Source organism: Panthera leo, chromosome D3, assembly GCF_018350215.1.
Source record: "Panthera leo isolate Ple1 chromosome D3, P.leo_Ple1_pat1.1, whole genome shotgun sequence".
NCBI lineage: Eukaryota > Metazoa > Chordata > Mammalia > Carnivora > Felidae > Panthera > Panthera leo.
Window position 1 is genome coordinate 37,483,766 of NC_056690.1, and position 24,426 is coordinate 37,508,191.

Sequence of the window (24,426 nt, forward strand, 5' to 3'; positions counted from 1 at the left end):
AACCGACTGAGCCACCCAGGCGCCCCAAGTTGGAAGTACTTTTAAATATTATGTGTCAATTAGTCAAGAACGGCACATTTTATACCTGTGTTTTTGTTTTTTGCCTTCCAGGGGTAACTAACAAAAGGAAATGCGCATTACACTGCATGCTAATATAGCATGCCAATAAAACATTAAGAGCTTAGCTCTGGCACAGACAATAAAAAGATTGGGTGCATCTGCAAGTACCTTTAAGAAGAAACCCAGGTACCTGGGTGATTCAGTTGGTTAAGTATCTGACTCTTGATTTTCGGCCTGGTCATGATCTCACGGTTCTGAGTTTGAGCCCCACATCTGGCTCTGAGCTGACAGTGTGGAAGGAGCCTGGGATTCACTCTCTCTGCCCCTTCCCTGTTCTCTCTCTCTCTCTCTCTCTCTCAAAGTAAATAAAAACTTTAAAAAAAAAAAAGAAACCAAAATTTAAAAGGAAGGAGAACATTTTCATGTTCTATGAGTAACATAACCTGTAAACAAACCATAATGTAGAGAAGTGGGGCCTGGATCAATTACTGAAAAAGAATAATAACAAAATATTTCTTTAAATTTCTAGAGTTCAGAGTTCCAGAATTTTCAAAATGCTCTTATGTATATAATCTCATTTTACCATAATGGTTTCATGCAGCAAGCAGGAAAGTGTAAGTTTTCCCATCTTACAGAGAAGGAAGGTTCAGTGTCAAAATCCTTCATGAAATGTTTCACACCTAGTAACAGGGAGCATAAGTAACCTGAACATTGTTCTAAGACCTTTGGCAACATCAACCTAGCTCCTTAATCACAGCTGACAAAGTTTTCTTTAAGCAACATTAATCAAGATACTCCTGGGGGAGTTTTGTTTAGTCCATAAATGGCTCTCCGGGATCATCAGATGTAGATAATAAACAACAGGAAAAAAAAAAAAAAAAGGCAGTCACAAGATTATCATTATACTTTCAAGGTGTTAAAGACTACATTCATTCATTCAATAAATATTTAACGAGCAACTACCCCATGCCAGCCACTGGGTTAGATGTTAGGGACTCCACCTTAAGCAAAACAGGTTATTTGCCCCCACTGTCATGGAGTTTTCTCTCCTGTGTGTGGCGAGTGGGATAAGTGAGACATCAAGTTTTAAAAAGAAATCTCAAAACATCATGATGACAAACTCTGAAGAGCACTAACAAAATAGAGAATGTGTCCCTCCAACATATACCCTTAAAGCTAACGCAAAGTGATGGTATTAAGAGGTGGGGGCCTTTGGGAGGTAATTATGTCATCATGGTGGAGCCCTCATCAATGAGACTAGTGTCCTTATAAAAAAAAAAAAAAGCCCCCCCCCCCCCAGGGGGAACCGGGAAGGGGGAGTAGTGAGCAGGTAGGCCCTTGCCTTCTTCAACCATTCGAGGACATAAGGTGAAGTCAGCCACCTAGAACAGGGACATCACTAACCATGATGGCACTTCATCTTGGACTTCCAGCCTCCAGAAATGAGAAGTAACTTTGTTGTTTATAAGCCACCCAGACTACGGCATTTTTGCCACAGGAGCCAGAGGGACTAAGATGGGTGCTACATACACAAGCCTATGAAAGGAGGACCTGATCTAACTGGTACTCTGGGGGGACAGAGTAGGCTTCCTGTGAGAAAGCGATGCTAAGTGTTGATTTCTGAACGGTGACCAGGAAGTACTATGCCTGGCATGGTGGGGGGGGGGGGAGAGGCGGGAGTTGCGGTGGGGGGGTAGACTAAAAGGTTGCTGGGCAGATTGTGCAAAGATTCTAAAATGAGGAGGGCGGGAAAGCACCACACATCCCGAGAAACATGAAAGTTCTTTCTGGCAATTCTGTCTCCAATTCCCACCTCGCTTTTTCCAACTTACTTCCATGGAGTTTCCATGTCCACGGGTCCCAGGTTAACCGGCCTAGGCCACCGCGCGAATCTATAATGATTCGGCCACTGGGCAGCGGGCGGCTGTGCACGCCGGGGCGGCTGCTGTGGATGGCTCACCCACTTGCCCCAGGCACTCGCCGACACACACCATTCCTACCGCAAGCACCGTGGCTCTTGCAGGAAGTGGGCGGCCCACACTCGGCCAGGGAAGCAGCTGCGCTTGGGTGCGGGTTTCATCACGGACGCCCAGCCTCACCCCAAGCTCCTCCCCGGCTCCCGGAGCCCGGCCTGCCCCTCACACCACCAGCCGCGGCCCCGCCGGGATCTCCGCACCGAGGCCCGGGCACTGCCAGGCCCTGAACGGTCCTCGGCGGGAACGGTACCCATGGGCGGGAACCCCCGTGGTACCCTGGGAACCCCCAGACGGTCTGGCCCCGGGGGCGGCCGGGGTACCACCGTCCCCCGACCCGTCCGCCTGCTCACCGGGTCCCGGGTCTCAGGAGTCACACGATCCGGCCGAGGGCGCGACGGCAGCGACCACGCCACAGCCAGCCCTGCGCCCGTCCCTCGGGTCGGCTTCCTCGGACTCTTGAAGGAATATGCGGCCCCGCGGGGTTCTGCAGATTCGCCGTTCTCTCCGCCCGTTCGCTCTCTTTAAGCACACAGAGAGCGGGAAAACACGGCGCAGAGTCCTTCAGAGCCACTCCGTTTGGGCCACCGTGGTGAGGCGAGGACAAGGACGCGCCCAGGCACTGGAAGCGTCGACTCTCAGGCCCATCCGGCTGTTAATGGCGGGCAGGCTGGCCAACACCGGCCATGAGGAGAAAGGCAGCGCCAGCTGAGGGCTAGGGCGGGACTTGGGCGTGGAGCGCGGCTTGGAAACCATAGCGCCCGGCGGGGGTGGAGTCTGCCTGGCTGTCGGCCTGGCGGGTGAGGGAGTGGGAGGGGCCTATATGCACCAGAGGGGCGGGGTCAGAGAGCGGGGGAAACAGTGCCGGCGGGGGCGGGGCCAGCCTGGCCGTGGGCGTGGCAGCTGAGCCGAGTGGGCGGGTCGACCTGCAGCGGTTGGTGGCCGTTGGCGCGGTGGTTGGTGGCCGTTGGCGCGGCGGTTGGGAGGGTTGTGAAATTTGGGGCTCACACCTGGGGTCAGGGTTATTCATATCAAGCTTGTGTCCGATTCTGTAGAAAGCAGGGAACCGCAGCCACCCCAAGCTACAATCAAGGTCTGCTTCAACGTGGGTTATTCCGTAAAGAGAGAGGCCAGACCACTGCGAGTCCTGAGAGGTGCGGGGGAGAGAAGCTTCGAACAGTGGTTTTTCATCAAGAGGTGTCGAAAGTGATTGCTGAGGCATCAGCGGGCTTGCTGGTGAAGCTAGTTGTCATCCTTTCATAATCTCTCTTTCAGTAGATTGGAGAGCGGAGTAAAAATAATTCTATTTACCCAGATGACCTTAGAGAGATAAAGCGATCAAGAGGGGACAGGAGTGTGTGCAGGCAGCGCTGGAACGGGCCCCGCTTATGTGGCCCCCTGATCTCTTAGTGGGAGTTTCTCAGAGACTCGGGAACTTGGGGAGAGGTTGTGGGCAGCAAAAGGACGCCCAGTCTCCAGATGGGGGCAGATGGGGGCAGCTGAGGGTGGTGGGGAGCCTGGGCTGTGGCCCCTCCAGCGGGAGGCTCCAGCCGTTTAGTGTGGAGTTGGGAGCAGACAAGCTCTCTTTGGGATTCGAGGTGTCCTATACTTTTTTTATTCTCTTGCTTCAGAGGGCACGGCCAGACCCAACAGATGGAAGCTGCGAGGAGACCAATTTAGACGTGATTGGGGAGGTAAGGATTGAGCTGACAGAACACCCCATTCCTGGGATTAGGCTATCACTGGCAGGGAAGGATGAGCCCCACGGTGGAAAGAGCATGGTTTTGGAAATGAGAAGTGTCTCTGCTTCTGGTTTTGAGTTGGTCATTTATTTCTACAAGGCTGCATTTCCTCACTTCTGAAATGTTGATAAGGATATTTTCCCTGCTACCTCATAGCCGTGGCGGAGGTTGACTTTGATGGCCGCTGTGAAAATGCTTTGCACAGTAAGGGTGACAAGAGCTAACAATTACTGACTCCCAGCTGAGAATATGAAGGGGTTTTCCACATGCAGTCTCATTTCATCCTTACATCAACTGTTTCTGGTAGGTATTGTTATTAGCCTCGTTCTACAAATGAAGAGACTATGGCTGCTATCAGAGAAGTTAAGTAATTTGCCCAAGGCTTTTCAGCAGGTTGGAGCAGAATCCAGGCCTCAATGTATTCAGACTGACCCCAGAGTCTATTCTCTCAGCACTGCACTATAAAACCTAAATCCTGTGGGTTTTGTTGTTGTTATCAGTATTTTATAGAACCAACTCCAAATTTAGGCAAGATACTGAGCTATATTTCCTCTAACTCCAACAGTGAGATTTGCTGATTCCAATAATCGACTCTACCTACACAGGCTTTTCCTTATTATAGCTTAATTTCTCAGCCTTAAGTAGCCTTTTTACCTATAAAAGAGTCCTGTCAACATGTAAATATCCCTTGAGGTGGGGGGAAAAGATTGAGGGGAGGTGCCTAGAAACAAAGAGATGAAAACTCTAGATTAAAAAGGGCATAGAGGAGAGTTCTGGGAAGATGTAATATTAAGCAATTTGTCTCTCAAATTGTCTATAATGAACGACCAGTTTTAATTTTTAAAAATTTCCTATCTGTAGTGGACTGATCTTTTCGTAAAATACTATAAAAATGATTTACTAGAAAAATGAAATGAAAAAACAGACATAATACATACCCAGTTTTCTGAATTAAAGACCACAGAATGAACCTGCATTTTATTAACCATAAGAATAAATAAAACAGGAAAAAAAGAATTTTAAAACCAGTGCACATTCATTGAAAGTATGGATACAGATGTGACAAAGAATCCCTACTATGCTTGTAGCATTTTTTTTCATTCCACAAATGTGTTTACTTCTTGTTAATTTATCTAAAATTAATTTGGGTTTGGGGCACCTGGGTGGCTCAGTTGGTTAAGCATCTGACTACAGCTCAGGTCATGATCATGGTTTGTGAGTTCGAGCCTCGTGTCGGGCTCTGTGCTGACAGCTCAGAGCCTGGAGCCTGCTTCGGATTCTGTGTCTCCCTCTCTCTCTATCCCTCCCCTACTCACACACTGTCTCTCTCTCAAAAATAAACATTAAAAAATTTTTTTTTGAAAGCTCATTAGAGAAACTAATCTCATAGAGGTATGTTGATTGCAGTGTAAGAGGAGGTTAATTTCAGCAAGTTCAAGATACTCATTTTTAACTTAGATCCAAAATGAAAATTTTCACAACTCATTTTCAGTCCATCAACTAGTTCCACAATTTATTTCATAGTTATATTTCAACTACCTTTTATTGAAATCACCTTTCAATAAAAGGCAGAACCATGATTTTCTTACATATGCCTGTTCTTGTAATGAAAAGATAAAATTTAAAGCATTTTGTCAAACTTGTAAGATGTAACTTTGCCGATTGGCAATATTAAGTTCATCACCTACTTCACTGACAGTCATTATTAAGTGATGGAACATGTCAAAAATCTGTAAAGGTATATTCTTCCAAGCTTTTATTTTTCCCTTTCAAACAGGTATTTACTGGCAAAACATGTTGCCATACTTCTTTGCATGGAAGTATAAAAACCATTAAAATAGTGAAGATAGCGGCAAATAAGCAAGACTATCTAATGTACACTTTAAAAAATTAGAACCAAATTAGCTTCTTATTTTGTAGAAACCTATGACACGAATTTGCCTTACAGTTCAGACATTGACACAGCTTTCTTTCTCCATAAAGATCCTAATTCAGCATGTGGTACCTGTCATGATTCAACTTCCATATTATTACATTTTTTATAATTTTAATTTATAATTTTAATTTTACACTTTTATAATAATCTTCAATTTACATTAGTTTTTGCTGCATCACTAAGCATACTTTTTAGTGAAGCTGACATTTTTCATAGCAAGACGTTTCTCCATGAAGGGAGTTGGAGACTGATTATGGTCAGTTGCAAGCTCTCCATCTGGGTAACTTACAAAGTGCTTTTCTCTCATTGCAGGGGTCCCATCAGAGCACGTTCCTACTCAAAACTTAAACTCCAAGCACATTTGTTGACAATGTAATCCTTCATGGTTTTCTTCAGTACAGAGTTGGTTGCTTTTAGCAATAAAGCTAGGTGGGGGTGGGGAGAGGGGCGGGGAGAATCCTACCATTTTACTATTGTGTTCAAATTAATTCATTTTAGCAAGATCTGTGTGGCTGCCAAGTTGCAGTGAAAAACAGGCAACATTATGTATTTTATGGTTGGTCTTAATTCTTTACAGCCGGTTTCTGAACTCATGTGATTGGAAAGTGATTCTTGAGCCCCATTTTTTTCCTGTGTTTCACCTAATGCTTCTAAGCAAGCATCTCTGATGCAATCATTTGCTAATCTTCCAGTAATTATCAGTGGATTTTTAGTTTTAGCAGCCTGAGGAGCAGTTTTCTCGGAAGCCCCCAAAAGCTTTAATGCTTATAGTGTAATACGGAGCATTTGCTCTGTCAGCCTCTTGATTCAAAACTCTCTTTCTCAAAGACTTCTTTTTTGTTTTGGATTTGTTTGGTAAGTAAATGTCACTTAAGGATCCGTTTCATTCACGACTCATTAGTACTTTTCCATAAATCACATTATGGTTTTAGCACTTTGTCAGACAAATTTACTTGCCTAGTACAGCTACCAAATATGTGTGTATTTACATTAAAAGTCATAATTAAAAGTCAAAATGATTATAACAACGATGTTGGATTATAGCTGACAAATCTTAAAATGATAGGAAGCGTGAGGCGGTCCTCCTGTGCACAAGTATACAGCCCCTGTCACATGCATGTACCACTCAAGTTCTACCCAAACTGCTCTGTATCGTATTCAATGAGTTGAGTTCATCAATCATGTCCTGGGGCTTTGGGGAAATATATCACATTATTACATACACATTTCTTAAAGCTTCCTCCTGTTCTTTCTGCCTACATTGTGTTGGACTTTGTTGTTGTTGTTGTTTTTAACTTTATCTGTTGAAAGAGAAGAGAGAGCGAGGGGGTCGGGAAGGGGCAAAGAGAGAGACGGGAAGAGAGAGAATCCCAAGCAGACTCCTAGCTGTCAGCGCAGAGCCCGATGTGGGGCTCGATCCCACAAACAGAGCCAAAACCCAAGAATTGGATGCTTACCCAACTGAGCCACCCAGGCACCCCTGCAGACCGCACTTTTAATAATATTGTCCTGGAATTGATGATTGGCACTTGTCAAAAATGCTAACCTCTGCTGGGTACCAAATGCTTACTTGGCAATAGAGGAGAAAAGATATGTCAGTTCTTGCTCTAGTCTTGCTCAGCCCCAATGATTGGGTGTGTCTTCTTGAAAAGCTACATTTACTTCATCTCAGGGTTATCTTTGTTAGGTGCCAGTCAAGAAAAGCTACAACATCCAGTGGGATGTAAACATCACGCTGGATTTTCATACCACCTCAGAGAATGGCCTCGTTCTGGATATCAGCATTGCCAAAGTGGATGCCATTGTATTAGAGATTATAATTGGCAAGGTGGGCGCTTAATATTCAGGATTTTTTTCTCCCTACCACGAGTAACCGAGCAGTTAGGAAACATTAGACATGCCTAGTACCAAATCCCAATCATCTACTCTGATGGAGTGGGAAAGGTCTAACCACTAATGTCGAGCTGATAAAACACCTTTTAGTGCCTTTGATAGTACAGAAGCTGTGTCATTCCACTGCTCCTGCCCAGCAGCCCAGACCCTGACCTTGTGGAAGTGGAAGAAGAATCTCAAATTCTGTCCTCAGGCAGAGCAGGCTGTCCAAAGTGAATATTGGTGAACACCCTTCCGGTCAGCAAAGGAGGAGGGCGGGACATGGAAGGACGGACGATATGTGCATGATTTCATCCGTTTGGGACTCCACGCTCCTGGAGGGAAGGAATAAGTTTGTTAATGGTTTTGTACAGTGCCCTGCGTGACAGTCATTACATCTATGAGGTCTCCACAGACAGTGAAGTGATTTTTCTAAAATAGTAATTACATCTCTCCTTTCGAGTTTCACAGATTAATCCGTAAGACCTGCCCATCATCCTCTTAACAGTATCTGGGGCTTTCATAGTTACAGCTGTTCACAAAGCCTCTTGTGAAAAATACTTTGCAAATGTACTTTCCTTTTGAGCCTTTCCAGAAACACAGGGCAGAATGGCCCGCTTTTACATTTTCCAGCCTAATGGTAGAGGCTCTGAACACAAAACAGATCTAAATTTCTTTTTTCTTTCCCAAAGCTTATAAGCTTTTTCTTAAAAAAAAAAAAAAAAAAAAAGAGAGAGAGAGAGAAATAACATCAAGGAAAGTAATCTATATGGCTCTTTGCTCTCTGGAAACAAATAGAACATGAATAGAATACGATACCACCAGACAGATATCACATGCATGAAAGAGATGCATTTCAGTGATTCTCAGCAAGGGGCGGTTTTGTCCCACAGGGGACATTTGTCTGGAAATACTTTGGTTGTCACAACTGAGGGAGAAGGGGCCGTGCTACTGGCGTCGAGTGGGTAAAGACCAGGGAGGCTGCTAACCAGCCTCCCACGCCCAGAAGAGCCCCCCATGACACAGAACTAGCGGGCCTCAAAGGGCAATAGTGGCAGGTAGCGAAACCACGATTTAGTTACACCTTCAAATTTTCTTCGAAGCTAATGCTTTTGTGGACTTATTTCTAGAACTTGTTAATCCCTGACATTTTATCCTTTGGGGCTCCGTTCTATGGGTAAGTCTTGCCAAAATAAGCCTTTTTCCAGTTTCCCAAATAAAGTGTAATTGTAAAGGGTACAATTAAAAAAATTTTAAAGATACAAAGAAGTACCCGATGGGAGTATGCTAGTACTCCTACTTCTGGGAGCTTTTAGAGAAGTAGATTATAATACGAGCCTTACAATTTTCAGGGGAATCTTCTGATAAAGGAAGACCGCTTCGGGGAACAAACACACCCCCAAATGAGAAGGCATCAGTATACCAGAAACCCGCGCAGTCTGAACAGACACGGAGTTCTTACGGATCGTCAGGTCCTCTGAGGTCGCGGCTGGGCTTTAATGCTGGCCTTACCCTCAGTCTCCTGTATTTCATCACTGTATCCCCACCTCCGCGGTCACAGCGGAACCTTCAATAGCCTCATGCCCACCGGCGAGCTTTTTGAGGAGCACCGAAGTGTGAGGAACTCTTTCGCAAATTGTGTTCGTTCTTCCACAGACCAGGCCCAGGTATTGACCTGGGACTTCCGTTCTCCTCTGTGTGTGGATTTTCCTGACTTCAGACAATTGTCCTTGGTAGACCTCAGTGACAGCTGATTCAGGATCGGTGATGAGCTGGTCGTAGCTGACACAGGCCGAAAAGAATTCCTATAGTAAATGTGAGAGTTCACGCAGTTTCTCCAGATGGGGCTTGGAGAGTTTGTTTCATTAGTAGGTTTTTAAGACTGTCTTTGCTCTTCATGAACGCTGGCATGTCATTTCCTCTTCAGACAAAACTTCTGCCTCTGGTGCATGTAGCTCTATCGTGGGGTATTGGGGGAAGCAGGCTAGCTTCAGGTGGAGGCTTCTGGCATGTCATTTCGCACCTCTGTGTCCTGATATGTCTTCTTTTACTGGTTTATTTTGATCAGTTTATCTTGAGCAAGTGTTCCTCACTAAAGGAAGATGGATAGAGCATTTTCCCCCAGAGGAGGCAGCAGCCACGTCTCCTCTGGGGAAGAATCCATGATAGGTCTGGTTTGGAGGGCACCATCAAGCACTCTACCCCAGGGGCCAGCCAGCAAGTGTGGGCATCTGCAGGGGCCCTCTTCTGATCCAGGTGAGCGCTGGAGTTTCCCCGTTCATTTCCAGAGTCACAGAAGGCAGACATCCTTGCGAGGGTTGTCTGAGCAATGTCCCCCTTTGCCAAATGGAAGGCCAGGGGCTCTGTCTAGCAACTTTATGCAAGCCCAAGATGCAAGAGAGCACAAAATGGGAAGACTTTCTAAAAACCCTTTCTTTCCTAATTTTAGGCCTTTTTATAAGACTATGCATGCCGATTTTTGTTGGGAAAACATGTTTAAGAAACTTACCCCTCTTGGGGACTGAAATCTGTGTGGGTGGTTTAAACTGTCTTCTTTCTTGACCCACTGTGCTGGTGGTTGGAAGCAGTTTTCTTTGTTTTTTTTTTTTTTAAATATTTTTGAGAGAGAGAGAGAGTGAGCAAGCAGGGGAAGGGGCAGAGACGGGGACAGAGGATCTGAAACGGGTTCTGCTCTGATAGCAGTGAGCCCAATGTGGGGCTTGAACTCATGAACCACAAGATCATGACCTGCGCTGAAGTCAGTCACTCAGCTGACTGCGCCACCTGGGTCCACACCGGGAGCAGTTTTCTGTGTGGACGGCGTTGACCACACCGTCTCTCTGGAAGGAGCTCATACTTCCTGTTGCAGAATTGTTCTATAGCAGTAACAAAAGTTCCTCTGTATCTGTCAAAGGCAATGTAAACATCTCTTCTAACACCTATAGCAGTTGCAGGGAAGATCAGATAGGGTTCTTTTTGTCTAGCGCTTCAAGTTTCATTCCCCTCTTAAATTATTTAAGGCTGGCTTTGGTAGTTGCTTCCTAAAGAAGGTCAAATTGTGGTTTCAGATCCATTTAGAATTCATAAAAGGAACATTGGCTGAGCTGACACATTCATCTGGAACTTGAGGAAGGCTAAAGCAAAGCCCTATTTATACCCCCACGTGTCCCAACAGGTTGTGTGTCCAAGCAACCTATAGGCCTCCTAAAGTCATTTCCATTGTCACTGTGATCCAGTGCTAACTGTGATCTGGCACCTGTAATTCCGACGACTGTAGCAGTACATGCTGAAGAAACAGTGTGAAGGTAACACACTTCCCTTTCAAACCAGCTTTGAAATCGTTAGCCTGAGGCATCTTGTACTGTCTGAAATACTGGGAAGGAGCACACAAAGATCCTGCCTCTTTCCAGAAATTGTTCCACTGGAAATTATCATTTTTCACAGGAGATATTCTCGATTGTCCTTCTTGACAGTCTAATGATCTTAATATTTTCCCTACGGTAAGCCTTTTCTGGCGTTTTCTCATTAATGGCAGTGGGCAAAGCACGGCTCTCTCCCAGGGTCCATTTGGCATGGGAATTCAACGTACCGCCGCCATGTTTCAGGGTCCAAGCACAGAGCCCAGGCCTAATGTTTTTTACAGCTTTACTGAGGTATAATTGACATACAATAAACTTCACATATTTAAAGTGTACAGTTTGATGTGTTTTAGCATGCGTATACCTCCCTGCAACCATCACCACATTCAAGATACTGGACATATCACCCCCAAAGGTTTCCTCATGCCCCTTTGCAACCCCTCTCTTCCCACCCTCCTCTTAAACCTCTAACACGCTATTTCAAAGTTGAAGACAAAAAGTGGGAAAGCTACTCTTCCCATTCAGCAAGTCTGGTATAATCCCAGCTCCGAGACAAGGTAAGGAAATTATGACATTTACAGAGCCAATGTTACTTTTGAACGTTTTTTTTTTTTTTTTTTATTTATTTTTGGGACAGAGAGAGACAGAGCATGAACGGGGGAGGGGCAGAGAGAGAGGGAGACACAGAATCGGAAACAGGCTCCAGGCTCCGAGCCATCAGCCCAGAGCCTGACGCGGGGCTCGAACTCACGGACCGCGAGATCGTGACCTGGCTGAAGTCGGACGCTTAACCGACTGCGCCACCCAGGCGCCCCCCAATGTTACTTTTGGATCCAGATGTGAAGATCCTCAATGAAATACTGGTTAATTAATCAATTATGGAAAAAAACAGGACCCATTACAATTGTATCCCATAGACTTCCCTTTTTATTCTCCAGTGTATTTTTTCACTAAATCTTTGTTCATTTTTCCCCAGTTTTTCTTCCAGTTTCCTCACAGTTTTAGCTTTAGTTGATATTCTCATTTTATCCTGACATTATAAAACAAGATGGCTATTTTCTCATAAGCTCCTGGAGGGGAAATGTGTGCTAGATGAAGAATGGTTGCTAGCTGGTAGCAATCACCCACGTTTCAAAATGAAAGGAGCAGAGCAATGAAAGAAGTTATATTCAATTACAATTTTCTTAGTCCCTTCTATTGCTCGTCAATCCCTCGAGTCCCCGAGAAATACCACTGAAGTTGTCAAGGCATTCATTTCCCAGGTACTTCGATTTGTGTCAAAGCTCCTAAAAACAAAGCCTTCTTTGCCAGGAGGATAGGGCCCAACAAATAGGTCTTCTATGATAAAAGATTAGATAGACTGAATATATCCAGTCCATCTATGCAGCTGTCTCTTAACATTCCTGCTATTTAGGACTGAGACATGATTAAATACTGAACATTTCTCAAATGTTTATCAATTAAGTGCTAACTTAGCACTTGAACTGGATGGCAAGATGAAAATGGAGAAAATGCTCTATGAAAATTGCTAGGACCAGGGCATCTGGGTGGCTCAGTCGGTTAAACATCTGGCTCTTGATTTCAGCTTGGGTCATGATCTCATGATTCATGAGATTGAGCCCGCGTCCAGCCCTGCCCTGACAGTACAGAGAACCTGCTTGATATTCTCTTTCTCCTGCCCTTCCCCTGCTCACACACACTCTCAAAATAACTAGATCGCTAGGACCAAAAGGCATATGTGCACCTTAAAACACTATCAAGTAAAGGGCTAAGTTATGGTACAGTGGGGTAGAAAGGAACGGGAAGGCTCTAAAAAGGTTCCTGTAACTAGTATTTGTAGGCTGTATAATAGGAGCACTTCTAACAGCCCAGCGGACAAAGTACTTTCACTGTAGTAAGGGGACTGTCGCGGACAGGGTGGGTGGTATTAGCACATGAGAGATCTAAGTTCCCTAGTTGAAACAGGGACCCTGGTGTAATGGGAAAGAGTACTAGGCAGGTCGGGCCTGATTGTGGAGGATCCAACAAAATTATCTCAGGTCCATTTCCAGTCAGCCCCTCGTATAAGAGGCTATCACTTTTCTGATAATCTATCACTATAGATTTTCTTCTGCTGCTGAATTTCAGGTGAATGGAATCGTGTAGTACATACTCTTCAATGTTTGATTTCTTTCACACAACACGGTTTTGAAATTCATATTTTTCCATTTTTTTAAAATTCCTTTTTAGTCAGGGGCACTTGGGTGGCTCGGTTAAGCGTCTGACTTCAGCTCATGTCATGATCTCGTGGTTTGTGAGTTTGAGTTCCATGTCTGGCTCTGTGCTGACAGTGAAGAGCCTGCTTGGGATTCTCTCCCTCTCTCTCTCTGCCCTCCCCTGCTCATGCTTACTCACCCTCTCTCTTTCAAAATAAATAAACTTAAAATGTTAAACAGTACCCTTTTTACCCTTTTCCAACTTCTCTCTGGACTGTCAGAAAACACGTCATTTACCACCAGAAAGGTAAGAGAAACGTCTTATGGGAGCCCCTAGCATCTCTGGAACTCCTGATTCTTTTCCATCTGCTTGTATGCTTTGCCAGAGATCTTTGGAATTGAGGTAACTCCCTTGCCTTCCCTGGCACAGTTGATCCAACAGAAATTACAACTGGGCTCAGAACATTCTGGGATGGCCAAAAGAAGACAGCATGCACTCCCTAGTGAAGAACCATGGGAATAGATAATCTAGATGTGTCCTTGAAGAGGTTAACGGGGTGCCTAGGAATGACCGCTTCATTAGCCATGGAACAGGAAAAAAAAAAAAGCCTCATTGCAACAAGGCAAGAATCTGTACCATGGGAGGACAAATCCATTAATCTTCCCAACAGATTAACCTGATGCCCCAAGAAAGAGAAAGGGTGGGGAAAGCACATCCATTTGTTTTTCAGTGTCCATTCTCTGTGCCAGGAGTTACATCCAAGGGAATAAATGAACCATTTGGAATGAAGCCATATTTGTGTATTGTGTGGGAAAGAGACTCAAAAAGAGACAACCCAGTCTGTTCACCTTGAGAGAAGCTGAGAAAGACAAGGAGGGCCTTTGAGCTGCAAGAAATAGATGCAGCCCTTCTAGAAGCATATAGTCCCCACATTTGGGGCTTGAATCTAGCAGTGAGCAGCAGAGATAGTGCCAGCCCCACTCGGGCTCCCCATCTATACTGGGGGGCTCAGAGCCCTCTGCCCACTCCAGGAGAGTTTCAAAAAAGCAAATGGAGTGCCACGTGCCTACCTAGGGCATAGGCATCTGAGATGCAGGGAGGAGCATGAGGAAGTGCTCCCTGCCCACCTCTCTCCCAGTCACCCCAAAGTCCCCCAATGTGCTCCTGGGTGTGTGACCACAGGGCGCCTGACTTCAACCATGGCCTTGGGAAAAGCTTTAAAGGCCCTTCATCCCCCAGTCCCCGTGTGAGGGAGTGATCTGAAGAACTTCTGTCTGCTGGAGAGTTCAGTTCCAACACAAGAGGACAACGACAGCAACGAAACCTCAACTATACTGCAGCTCAGCTGGCACCAACCGGTACTGGGATAGAACCCGAATCCTCTGCTGCTGTCCAGTGACAGACACCAGGAAAGTGGAATGTTCTCTAGGATAATGACAGGCTATTTTTAGAGGTAAAATGACAAAATCTAAATGTTGACAAGTTCAAGCCAGAAGGACTTGGGCCTACCTGTGTTCATTTAGGACTGGGATGTGGCTATGCTTTCAAACTTGGTCACCCCCATGGTTTACCAAAGGGTTGATGTGGGCTGTGACAAGAAAGGATCCAAGGGACTCAAGAGTTTTGACTTGAGGAACTAAAAACTGTTGCTCTTAACTGAGATCTTAAAAAACTAACATATGGTTAGAATGGATTTTGGCATAGAGATTTAAAAATTCACTTTGAGACATGCTAAGTATGGAATGTTTTAAAGGGGGATATTTTTGCTAAACTGGATAAAAATTTTGCAGCACCAAGATTTGATGGGTTCAACTCTCATGTACTCTTAGTTGATGTAAAAATCCAACATCTCTAGGATAAAGATAATTGGAGCTCTATTAAGATTAATTGGATATACAGTAAATGGATTGGTAAAGAGATGAAGGGAAGATTGCTGTCTGATGGAAAAAGCCAAATCCTAATGATCATATATGTATTCCTTGTATATTTGTATGCTAATTGGGTTGAACATACATTATGGAGGGAAAGACTATAAAAAAAAAAAAAAAAAAAAAGGGTTGACGTGACCTTTTCTCTGTCTCTGTGGAAATCTGACCTTAGGTTAACTTTCTGGCTTCTTGCTTCTGGGAACCTGGTAAGAGAATATGTTAGTTGTACTACTGGGGAGCATTGTTTTTAGTAAAAGGTAGATCTTATGACGCAGATCTATGCTTTCAAACCATGAGTTTTGTAACCTTCTCCTCCTGGAACAGAAAACCCTTGCCTCCACATAATGGGCAGTGCAGTGTGTGGATATGTGGTTCTGGATCTATTGGGTACAGAAAGACCAAAGAAAAAATAATTCCTCAGACTCATCCCTCTGTATGAATTACGGAGGAAGAAGACCCAACGTCAGAGAAACACCTGCGACTGCTCCATGGTGACCTCTTTGAAATCTCCGCATAATGATTTTACATGGTGTCCAAAAGATGAGCGAGTTACTGTTATTTGTTGTTGTTATCTGTTGCTTGTCAAGCAAGCTTTTGAAATTTGTAAATTCTTACGTTCCTTTAAATAGAGGTGCTAATGGCACACAGGTGTCCTGAGATTTGTTTGTTTGTGAACCTTTTGGTTATAACTATGGGCAAAATGTCATGGAGTGATGTTAACTTGCTAAGCTGACATGGAGGGTGTTCAATTTTTATGTTCAATATATTTTGTGTTTATTATATGCATCACTATATAATACTTCTTGAACTATTGTATTGCTGAATCAAGAGTTGTAGTGTTAGAGATTATATAACTGATAATATAATTGAGAATGGAATAACTGTGGCTTGCTTGTTAGAACTGGCAGGTTACTTTGTAACTATTTCCAAAACATCTGTTATTTAAACTGAAGCAATAAGTCACTCCTTTAAAATAAAAAGCAATGGGGCATCTGGGTGGCTCAGATCTGGGTGGCTTAAGCATCTGACTCTTGATTTCAGCTCAGGTCATGATCTCACAGTTTGTGGGTTAGAGCCCCACGTCGGGCCCTGGGCTGACAGTGCAGAGCCTGCTTGGGATTCTCTCCCTCTCCCTCTCTCTGTCCTTCCTCCACTCATGCGCACTCTTTTTCTCTCTCAAGATAAAAAAATAAACATTAAAAAGTAAATAAATAAAATAAAAAGTTGTTGCATCATTGAAAGATTTAGGACACTACAAAATAGCTTCTGCAACCCTGTTTGGCAATGGATTAGTAGAGTGGTGGATTCACTGATTATTAGCGATGGGTATGTTCTTATTGATTTTGGTACTTTTTTTTTTTTTTTTTAGCATTTATTCATTTTTGAGAGTCAGAGAAACAGAGCATGAGTGGAGGAGGGGCAGAGAGAGGGAGACATAGAATCCAAAGCAGGCTCCAGACTCCAAGCGGTCAGCACAGGGCCTGACGCAGGGCTCGAACTCACGGACTGTGAGATCATGACCTGAGCCAAAGTCGGACGCTTAACCGACTGAGCTACCCAGGCGCCCCTGATTTTGGTACTTCTATGTTCAGATCGTTGTTAAGTCATTGGGTTGGAGCCCTGGGGTGGCGTGGAGTGAGATGTAGTGAGTGCGGGCCACTGATGGGAGAGAAGCCCCTGTCATTTAAGGACACGAGTTACGCCCCAGCACCGGCCCGCAGCTGCACAGTGAAGGAACTTACGGTGAGGTTGCTAAGCAAATACTCGGAATGAATTACTGTTACCTATAAGCTCATAAGCAAATTGTTAAAAATACACATGCTTGCTAGTTGACATAGTTCAGATAAAACTTTTCAAAAGCATACTCTCCTCATTCCCTTTGCTTCTCACCGCCCACCCCCACCCCCCGCCCAGAGCAAGTGTAATTTACTACGGGGAAGATAAAAAGAAACATCTAAGGGGAACCCCAGCATTGCCCAAAGTCCTGATTCTCTTTAATCTGCTTTTATGTTTTTATGTTAAGAATTTTTTTTTTCAAAATTCTACAGAAAATTTCAAGTGTAGAGAATATTACGTTGAATGCTGGTATACCTACTGCCCTTCCATCGGAAGTATTTTACTATATTTGGCCTGAAGCATATCTGTCTTTCTATTGATTCATCAATCTATCTTATCTTTACACATTTCACAATAATAAATTACAGACACCGATACACTTCCCCCGAGATGCCCCAGGATGCATATCATTACCTTAAGTTCAATATTTCTTATTTGCAAATTATTGTCTTTTGAGGTAGCATTTACATATAATGAAATGCAGGAATAGTAAGTAAGCATTCACTGAGTTTTGACAAATATTATACATCTTTGTAACCCAAACACTTATCAAAATATAAAACAATACTATCCCATAGAAATGTAATGCAAGTCACATGTATAACTTAGAATTTTCTAGTAGTTACATTAAAAAAGTAAACAGAAACTGCTGAAATTTATTTTACTAACACATCATTTTAAACATACAAAATATTAGAATCTAACATGTAATAGTAAAATATTACTAATGAGATGTTTTATATTCTTTCCTACTTACGTCTTCAAAATCTGGTGTGTATTTGGAACACATCTCCATTCAGACTAGTCACATTCCAAGTGTTCAACATGCCCATGTGGCCTGGCCAGTGGTCCTGTATTGGATGGCACATATAGAATGTTTTCATTCCCTGGAAAGGCCCCATGCCCCTTCCACCCAGTCTCCATACCCACCCCCATAGAGGCTCCATCGTTCTAGGTTTTCTCCCCTCTCACTTATTAGTGCTGCCGGTCCTACCATTTCATGTCAATGGAATTGTACAGTATGTATCTTTTGTGTCTGGCTTCTTTCACTCAGCATAATGTTTCTGAGATTCATTTATGTTGTTATCTGTACTCAGCAGCTGGTAGTTGTATAATTGGTCTGAGAGAAACTGCTAGACCCTTTCCAAAATGGCTGCCCTACTTTATAGCAGCAAGTATAAGAGTTCTGATTCTTCCACCCTCAAAGTGATCAATCTGTTTAATTTTAATCATTCTGGTGGGTATGTAGTGGTATCTCCTTGTGGTTTGTTTTGCATTTCCCTAATGACACACGATGTTGAATGTGTTTGTATCTGCTTATTAGCCATTTGTGTTATCTCCTTTCATGTAAGTATCTGTTCAAGTCTTATGCCCTTTTCAAAAATGTGCTTGTTTTTCATTAGAGAATTCTTTATATATCCTGAATGTCCGTCTTTTGTCAAACATATACTTTACAAATATCTATTTTCCTAATCTGTGGTTTGCTTGATTTCTTAATGGTCCCTTTGGATAAGCAGCAGTTTTAAATTTTGTTGAAGTCTAATTTAGCAAATTTTGTTTTCTTTTAAAAGTGTTGCTTTCTGTTCCTAAGAAAGCTTTGCCTATTCCCAAGTCACAAAGCTAGTCTCCTGTGTTTTCTTCTGAAGGCATCATTGTTTCGAGCATTATAATTAATACTCTGATCCACTTTGGATGAATTTGTGATATGTATATCTAGTTGCCCTAGCCCCTTCTGCAGAAAGTTTCCTTTCTCCATAGGGTTACTTTGGCACCTGTGCTAAAAATCAAATGATGATGTAAGTGAGCACCTCCTTCTGTGCTGTTTTGTTTCATTGATGTAGGTGTTGACCTTCATATTGTATCATATTATCTTAATAGCTGTAGCTTTATAGTAAGTCTTGAAATCCCTCATTCTAAATGTAACTTGGTTCTCTTTTTGGGGTAAGATTACTTTAGATGTTCTAGATCCTTTGCATTTCCATATAAATTTTATAATTAGTTTGCCAATTTCTACCTAAAAAGCCTACTGGTGTTATGATTGGGATTGCATTAAATCTACAGATCTATTTGTGGGGAACGGACATCTTGCCAATGTTCTTCCATCCATCTCTTCCCACGCAGAAACATGATCTGTCTATAAATTTATTTAGCTATTCTTTAATTTCTACCAAAAGTATGTTTTAGTTTTTCCATAAACTTTCTTGATGCTATGGGAAATGGAAGTTAAAACCTTTATTTTCCAATTGTTTGCTAATATAAAAAATACAATTGATTTTGGAGCACCTGGGTGGTTCAGTCGGTTAAGTGTCCAACTCTTGATTTCGGCTCAGATCATGATCTCAGAGTTTGTGAGATCAAGCCCCACCTCGTGCTACACTGACAGCATGGGGCCTGTTTGGGATTCTCTGTCTCCCTCTCTCTCTGCCCCTCCCCTGCTTGCTCACATTCCCATGTGTGCGTGTGCTCTCTCTCTCTCAAATAAATTAAAAACCTTCAAAAAAAATACTATTGATTTTTACGTAATAGCCTTATATGCCATGACCGTGCTTAATTATCTTACTAGTTCTAATAGTTGAAGATATTCAGCCTTTTCCATATAAATACTCATATCATTTCCAAATAGAGACTGCTTTCTTTTTAATCTTTTGCCTTTCTTTCTTGCCTTTAGCACAAGATATACTGTAAAATGTTGAATTTACAAAAAAATATCATGAATTAGTACTGAATTTTGTCAAATGTCTTTTCTGTATCCATTGAAAAAGTTTTTGTTTTTTTTGTTGTTGTTTTTTAAAGACACATTAAAAACAACATCATAACCATCCATTACTATAGTGCCACATGGGTTTTGCACAAGGCCACCATCCAGCAAGTGAGTGACAGAGTGGGCTCACACATGTGCCTGCTGACTTGAAAGCCCTGTTGTTTTTGTTTGTTTGTTTGTTTTTTTGAGAGAGAGAGAGAGAGAATGCAACCTCGAGAGTAGGAGAGGGGAAGAGGGAGAGAGAGACAGAATCTTAAGCAGGCTCCATACCACCACAGAGCCCATCACGGGGCTCGAACTCATGACCGTGTGATCATGATCTGAGGTGAAATCAAGAGTCGGATGCTTAACCAGCTGAGCTACCCAGTCCCCTCAAAAGCCCCCATTCTTTCACCAGGCACATGGTGCCCTTAGACTGGTGGAACATAAGAATTCTTGGGACAACGTTTTTCTTTTTTTCTCTTTATTTTTATGGATAAATGCAACATACATATTATATTTAACAATGGAAGCCAAGACAAAAGAATTAATATTAACTTTTGCAACGGGAGACAACATAAAACATTGGCATTTCTTGTGACATTAAATCATTTTTTAATCAGATCACAGAGTTTTAGAAAATAGTTGAAAAATGGCTGAAAGATTTGTTTTTAAATTAAGGTTATGTGTGTGTGTGTGAAACCATTTAAAATGTTTGAAAGAAACATTTTAATCCATGTCACACTATTTTTTATTAAGTGACATATTTGTGGAAAATAGCTGAAAATGCCTGTCAGAAACTAGGAACTATTTAATCCCATAATATATATTCTTTTCAGGCATGTTAAACATTTGTGAAAAACAGTTGAAATATGCTTGATAGAAAGAAGGGAATTTCAATCTCATGTTGCTTTTCTGTCAAGTGCAATATGGGGAAAGCAGTTGAAAAATGCCGGAAAGCAGAGATGACTCTTAATTCCTACACTTGAAAACCTGCACTGCAACGTGGTGAAACACACAAGACAATGACTAAGGGACACGAATTTCTCAGAGTATACCACAGGTCACAGTTACAGAGTAGTTTTGGCTTTAAAGCTTTTGCTAAAAATATTTTACATCATTAAATGTGTATTATTAAATGCACATTGAAAGCTAACTGAAGTGACTTAAATAATAATAAGACTCAGGGACAGTTTGTAACAAAAACTGTTAAAGTCCATTAATTTTTTTCCCAAGAAAGGCAAGTGAGGTAGTTTATACTGTATACCCATTGTAATGAAATTAACATTCCAGTTTATTTGAAGATCACTGAATCCAAGAATCATATCCTCCAAGAGCTGCTAAACAAAGGGATCCTCTTCCACAGAATGCAGAAAACAATGAGCCAGCTCTAGGTTTATTTTCTGGGTAAGTGTCACTAAAATGTTAACTTCCTCTAATACTTTCCCGGATATTATTTTCCTAAGTGGGAAGCTAGTGAGAACTGAATCTAGAAGCCCGGGATCTGAGTCTTCTCTTGTTTGCAAACATACTACTCAATTTTACTGACTACTATAACTATTTTAAAACAACCCTTGAAAAAGCAAAAATAGTTTCAGTAATTATTTGACAGACATTTTTGAATTGTAATTGTAGAGGTTTGTTTATTCTTTAAGAATAAATTGAGTAAAAAGAACCTCTACTCATACAAAATTAGTCTGTATGTCTACTGGAAGTTCTCCTCAAATCAGTCAGTTATCCTAGGACAAAGAATAAAAGTTGTATCCAAAGATAGTGGTATTGGCATGGCCTTCCATATCACATAGCTATTTGAAAGTTGTCACACATCCTTAAATACATTCAGGTGATTCATTTAAAGCTACTGACTCAGCTGAATCTTTGACATCTGACACCACACAAAGGGGGGCAAGAAACTCAGAAACTTACTGTTTTTCACCTGTCATCTGTTACCTACTTATTTCAAAATGATAAGTGGAGTAAATCTCAAAACGTTTAGAACTTATGGATAGGTTCTAATGTGTTTTCAATTCAAAGATAGGAAAATTCTCAAAAAATTAAATGAATACGATCCGTAAATCTTCTATGTAAACACGGTAGAATTTAATGATTCTGAAATATAGGAAACAATAAGAAAAACCAGTCCCTGTTTTCATATGTACATGGAAGTATAAGATAGCTAATTTGAAGATTATCTTCCATGTGTGTGGGCATAAATTACCGCCATCTTATGTCCTGGAAGTTAGCAACTGCATAAAGTAAAATGTTTACTCCTGTAGTCTGAATTATAAAATGATGAGAGCATTTTTTTGGACTCTTGAAATTCATTATGTAAACTTGCACGCCATTGATTAGCCAACCATGGAAAACTGATGAAATGTAGGAATAAATAAAAAGTGATAAAACGCATTTATCTCAAAATGGGTTTTCAGGCACAGGAAATAAAAATTCTCAAACAAATAAAATGAATGGATATTTGAGTTTTTTATAAAAATATAACAAAATATTAGTGGCCAGAAACACAATTATCTACATGGTGAATACAAACAATGTTTTAAGAGATATCAAGGCATAATGCAGCATATAAAAGATTTCTTCTATACATGGGCTTCAGTTATCATCATATTACGTTTTGAGAATTGGTAAGTAGATGAAATGTCTTCTGTATCTGTGAGCAACTTTATTGTTTGAACTGCAAAAGAGAGTCATCTGGGCATTAAATCTCATTAAAATTGATACAAATTCATCAACATCTCAATCTGTGGATTCTAATCCAAAGCATGCATGTGGGATAAATGAGATTTCTGTCCCCAATTCTACTGACCCTAGAAGAACTGTATCTGCAGTCTCAAGATGAAAGGCGGAGCCGTCTGACCCCTTGGCACATTTCAGATTTGTTCTCCATTAGCTCGTGGAGAACTGTATGTTCTCACCAAGTGCCGGTCTGGAAAATGCTTCCACAGGATCTTCACAGTGAGACAGTTTCCAGCTCACCAAAGCTGCATCTGATTTTAAAGCCTGAGGCTAGTCCACAGTGCTTGGCCATGTCTATGGTTGATGAACAGAAACAAAATATGCTTTTACAGCATATAAAATCTGGATATGACACTATTTTTCAGTATTCTTGGATAAAGAACAGTTGGATAAAGGCAGTTCTATATTTTTAAATTGGGGTGGCAGAAGTGACTATCTACAGTTGTGAAATATAAAAAATGATATGTTTGATCAGGAAAGGAAATCTGTGTCTGGCACAGAGAAAGCTATTCGTTGAGCACCAGAATCATGAGGAGAAAATAGTGGTTCTGTGACTATTAACCACGCAGAAGGTTATGAAAGAATAAGGACACCCTCTTTCAGACTAACCTTTGCTATACGGACCAGTGCTCATCAGAAAAGAAGGTTTAAAAATATCAATTTTCAATAGTCCACAATAGAGAAATGGTCATTTGCACCAGAATGCTGATAGTCATAATACAGTACAACATACATAACAATACAGTGTTCCTTCAACAGGAGTTCGCCCTCCTCCAATTTGGGAGCAAGTCAGAGCATAAATATTGTATGCATAACTTTAGGAACCGATTCCCTTTGAAAAGTAGATCTGGATTATTTTACAGAGCAAAAATTATTGATATTTCTGGCATTCTTGTTCAAAAAGGTCCACCTATGTATATAACACAGGTATGAAAACAATTCTCTTCTACCTCTTGTCTTTGGTAGCATTTGCTACATAAAGAAGTGTTTCTTATCTCTAAGTATAGGGCCAAATTCATTTCTGATATGAAACCAAAGTACTAGAAATGATTAGAGTTCCACATACTAGATTGGCCTTTCTTCTGGAAGGATCGCATCATCTTTCCTTCACTCTTATCAAGGAATCATAGGAGAAAGCCCCAGCTCAAACAGCCAACCAGTGCCTCCTCCATGGTTCATGTTGACAACGCTGGGAGACACCACTTGGGCTGAGAAACACCAAGAGAGTTATTGGAGCAAACATGTCAAAAGTAGTCTTGTTTTTTTCCCTACCACATGCAGAATCTTCTTGGCATGTGATACATGATAGCTGCCATCCTGGAGGGTGTTTCAAAAACTTGGTTGGGGTTTAATCACCCACTCTGCTTGAGGATTGACGTGATATACATCCAATATATAAGCATCTGGATCCAAGCAATGCTGCCCTAAAGGAAAGAGAAAATCAGAGGATGTTTTTGATGGTGCACACTTCTATGTGTGCATATGCATGTGTGTGTTGGTAAGTTCGAATAAGGCTAATATCTCAGCCAAAAGTAAGTAGATACATATTAAAATTTCCTTAGCAAAGCTAGTCGGCCTACCTTCTTGCCTTCCTCTATCCCTTCTTTCTTTCTTTCTGACTGTGAAATACTTCACATAAATCCCATGCAAAATTGTGGAAAAATATAGACATACCAACTACAGGCAAACTGTTCCCTAGACTCACCACATCAAGTAGGAAAATCTGGAAAGAACTTATTTAAGGTATAAACTGATCATTTATAAAATAATACACGTCCTCAAATGGTTTTACAGATAGTAACTTGACCAGGACTAGAAAAGATTAAAATTACGTTCATTTTAGGAAGGGTCATTTTGTTTCTTTACTACGGATGCAATGCCCAAGGGCAGGAGATCTAGAAATGATAACAACAACAACAAATCATTCCATGAGGCAAATACATTTGAAAATCTTTATGTACAGTGTTTGAAATGTATACCAAATTCTCAAACAAAACTACCAACATTTGATTGCTTGCTTCATTCACTCATTC

General features: G+C 41.9%; 1 protein-coding gene and 2 long non-coding RNA genes across 16 annotated transcripts in view; 1 reads left to right on the forward strand and 2 right to left on the reverse strand.

Annotated features, from left to right (window-relative positions):
- The window catches only part of LOC122204048, a 52,560-nt gene extending 49,850 nt beyond the window's left edge, over window positions 1-2,710 (reverse strand). The window contains exon 1 of the long non-coding RNA XR_006195455.1: window positions 2,387-2,710. This is a non-coding gene — a long non-coding RNA (uncharacterized LOC122204048). The remainder of the gene's footprint in view (window positions 1-2,386) is intronic.
- LOC122204047 lies at window positions 2,608-16,041 on the forward strand. Of its 7 annotated transcripts, none has more exons than XR_006195454.1 (5): window positions 2,608-2,625; window positions 3,089-3,187; window positions 3,665-3,727; window positions 7,399-7,539; window positions 8,936-9,423. It is a non-coding gene; the product is annotated as an uncharacterized LOC122204047 (long non-coding RNA). The 7 variants fall into 7 exon arrangements; XR_006195453.1 differs by lacking the exon at window positions 2,608-2,625 and adding an exon at window positions 2,773-2,833; XR_006195452.1 differs by lacking the exon at window positions 2,608-2,625 and adding an exon at window positions 2,906-2,967.
- The window catches only part of ARHGAP28 (Rho GTPase activating protein 28), a 203,099-nt gene continuing 186,516 nt past the window's right edge, over window positions 7,844-24,426 (reverse strand). For 6 of the 8 annotated variants that reach the window (XM_042911218.1, XM_042911214.1, XM_042911212.1 and 3 more), the window contains one exon: window positions 22,105-23,817. In XM_042911218.1, coding sequence (XP_042767152.1) covers window positions 23,723-23,817 — 95 coding nt within the window. In that variant the 3' untranslated portion in view covers window positions 22,105-23,722. Of the gene's footprint in view, window positions 7,919-17,659; window positions 17,754-22,104; window positions 23,818-24,426 lie in introns of those variants that run through there. The other 2 variants (XR_006195447.1, XM_042911217.1) reach the window with 2 other exon arrangements.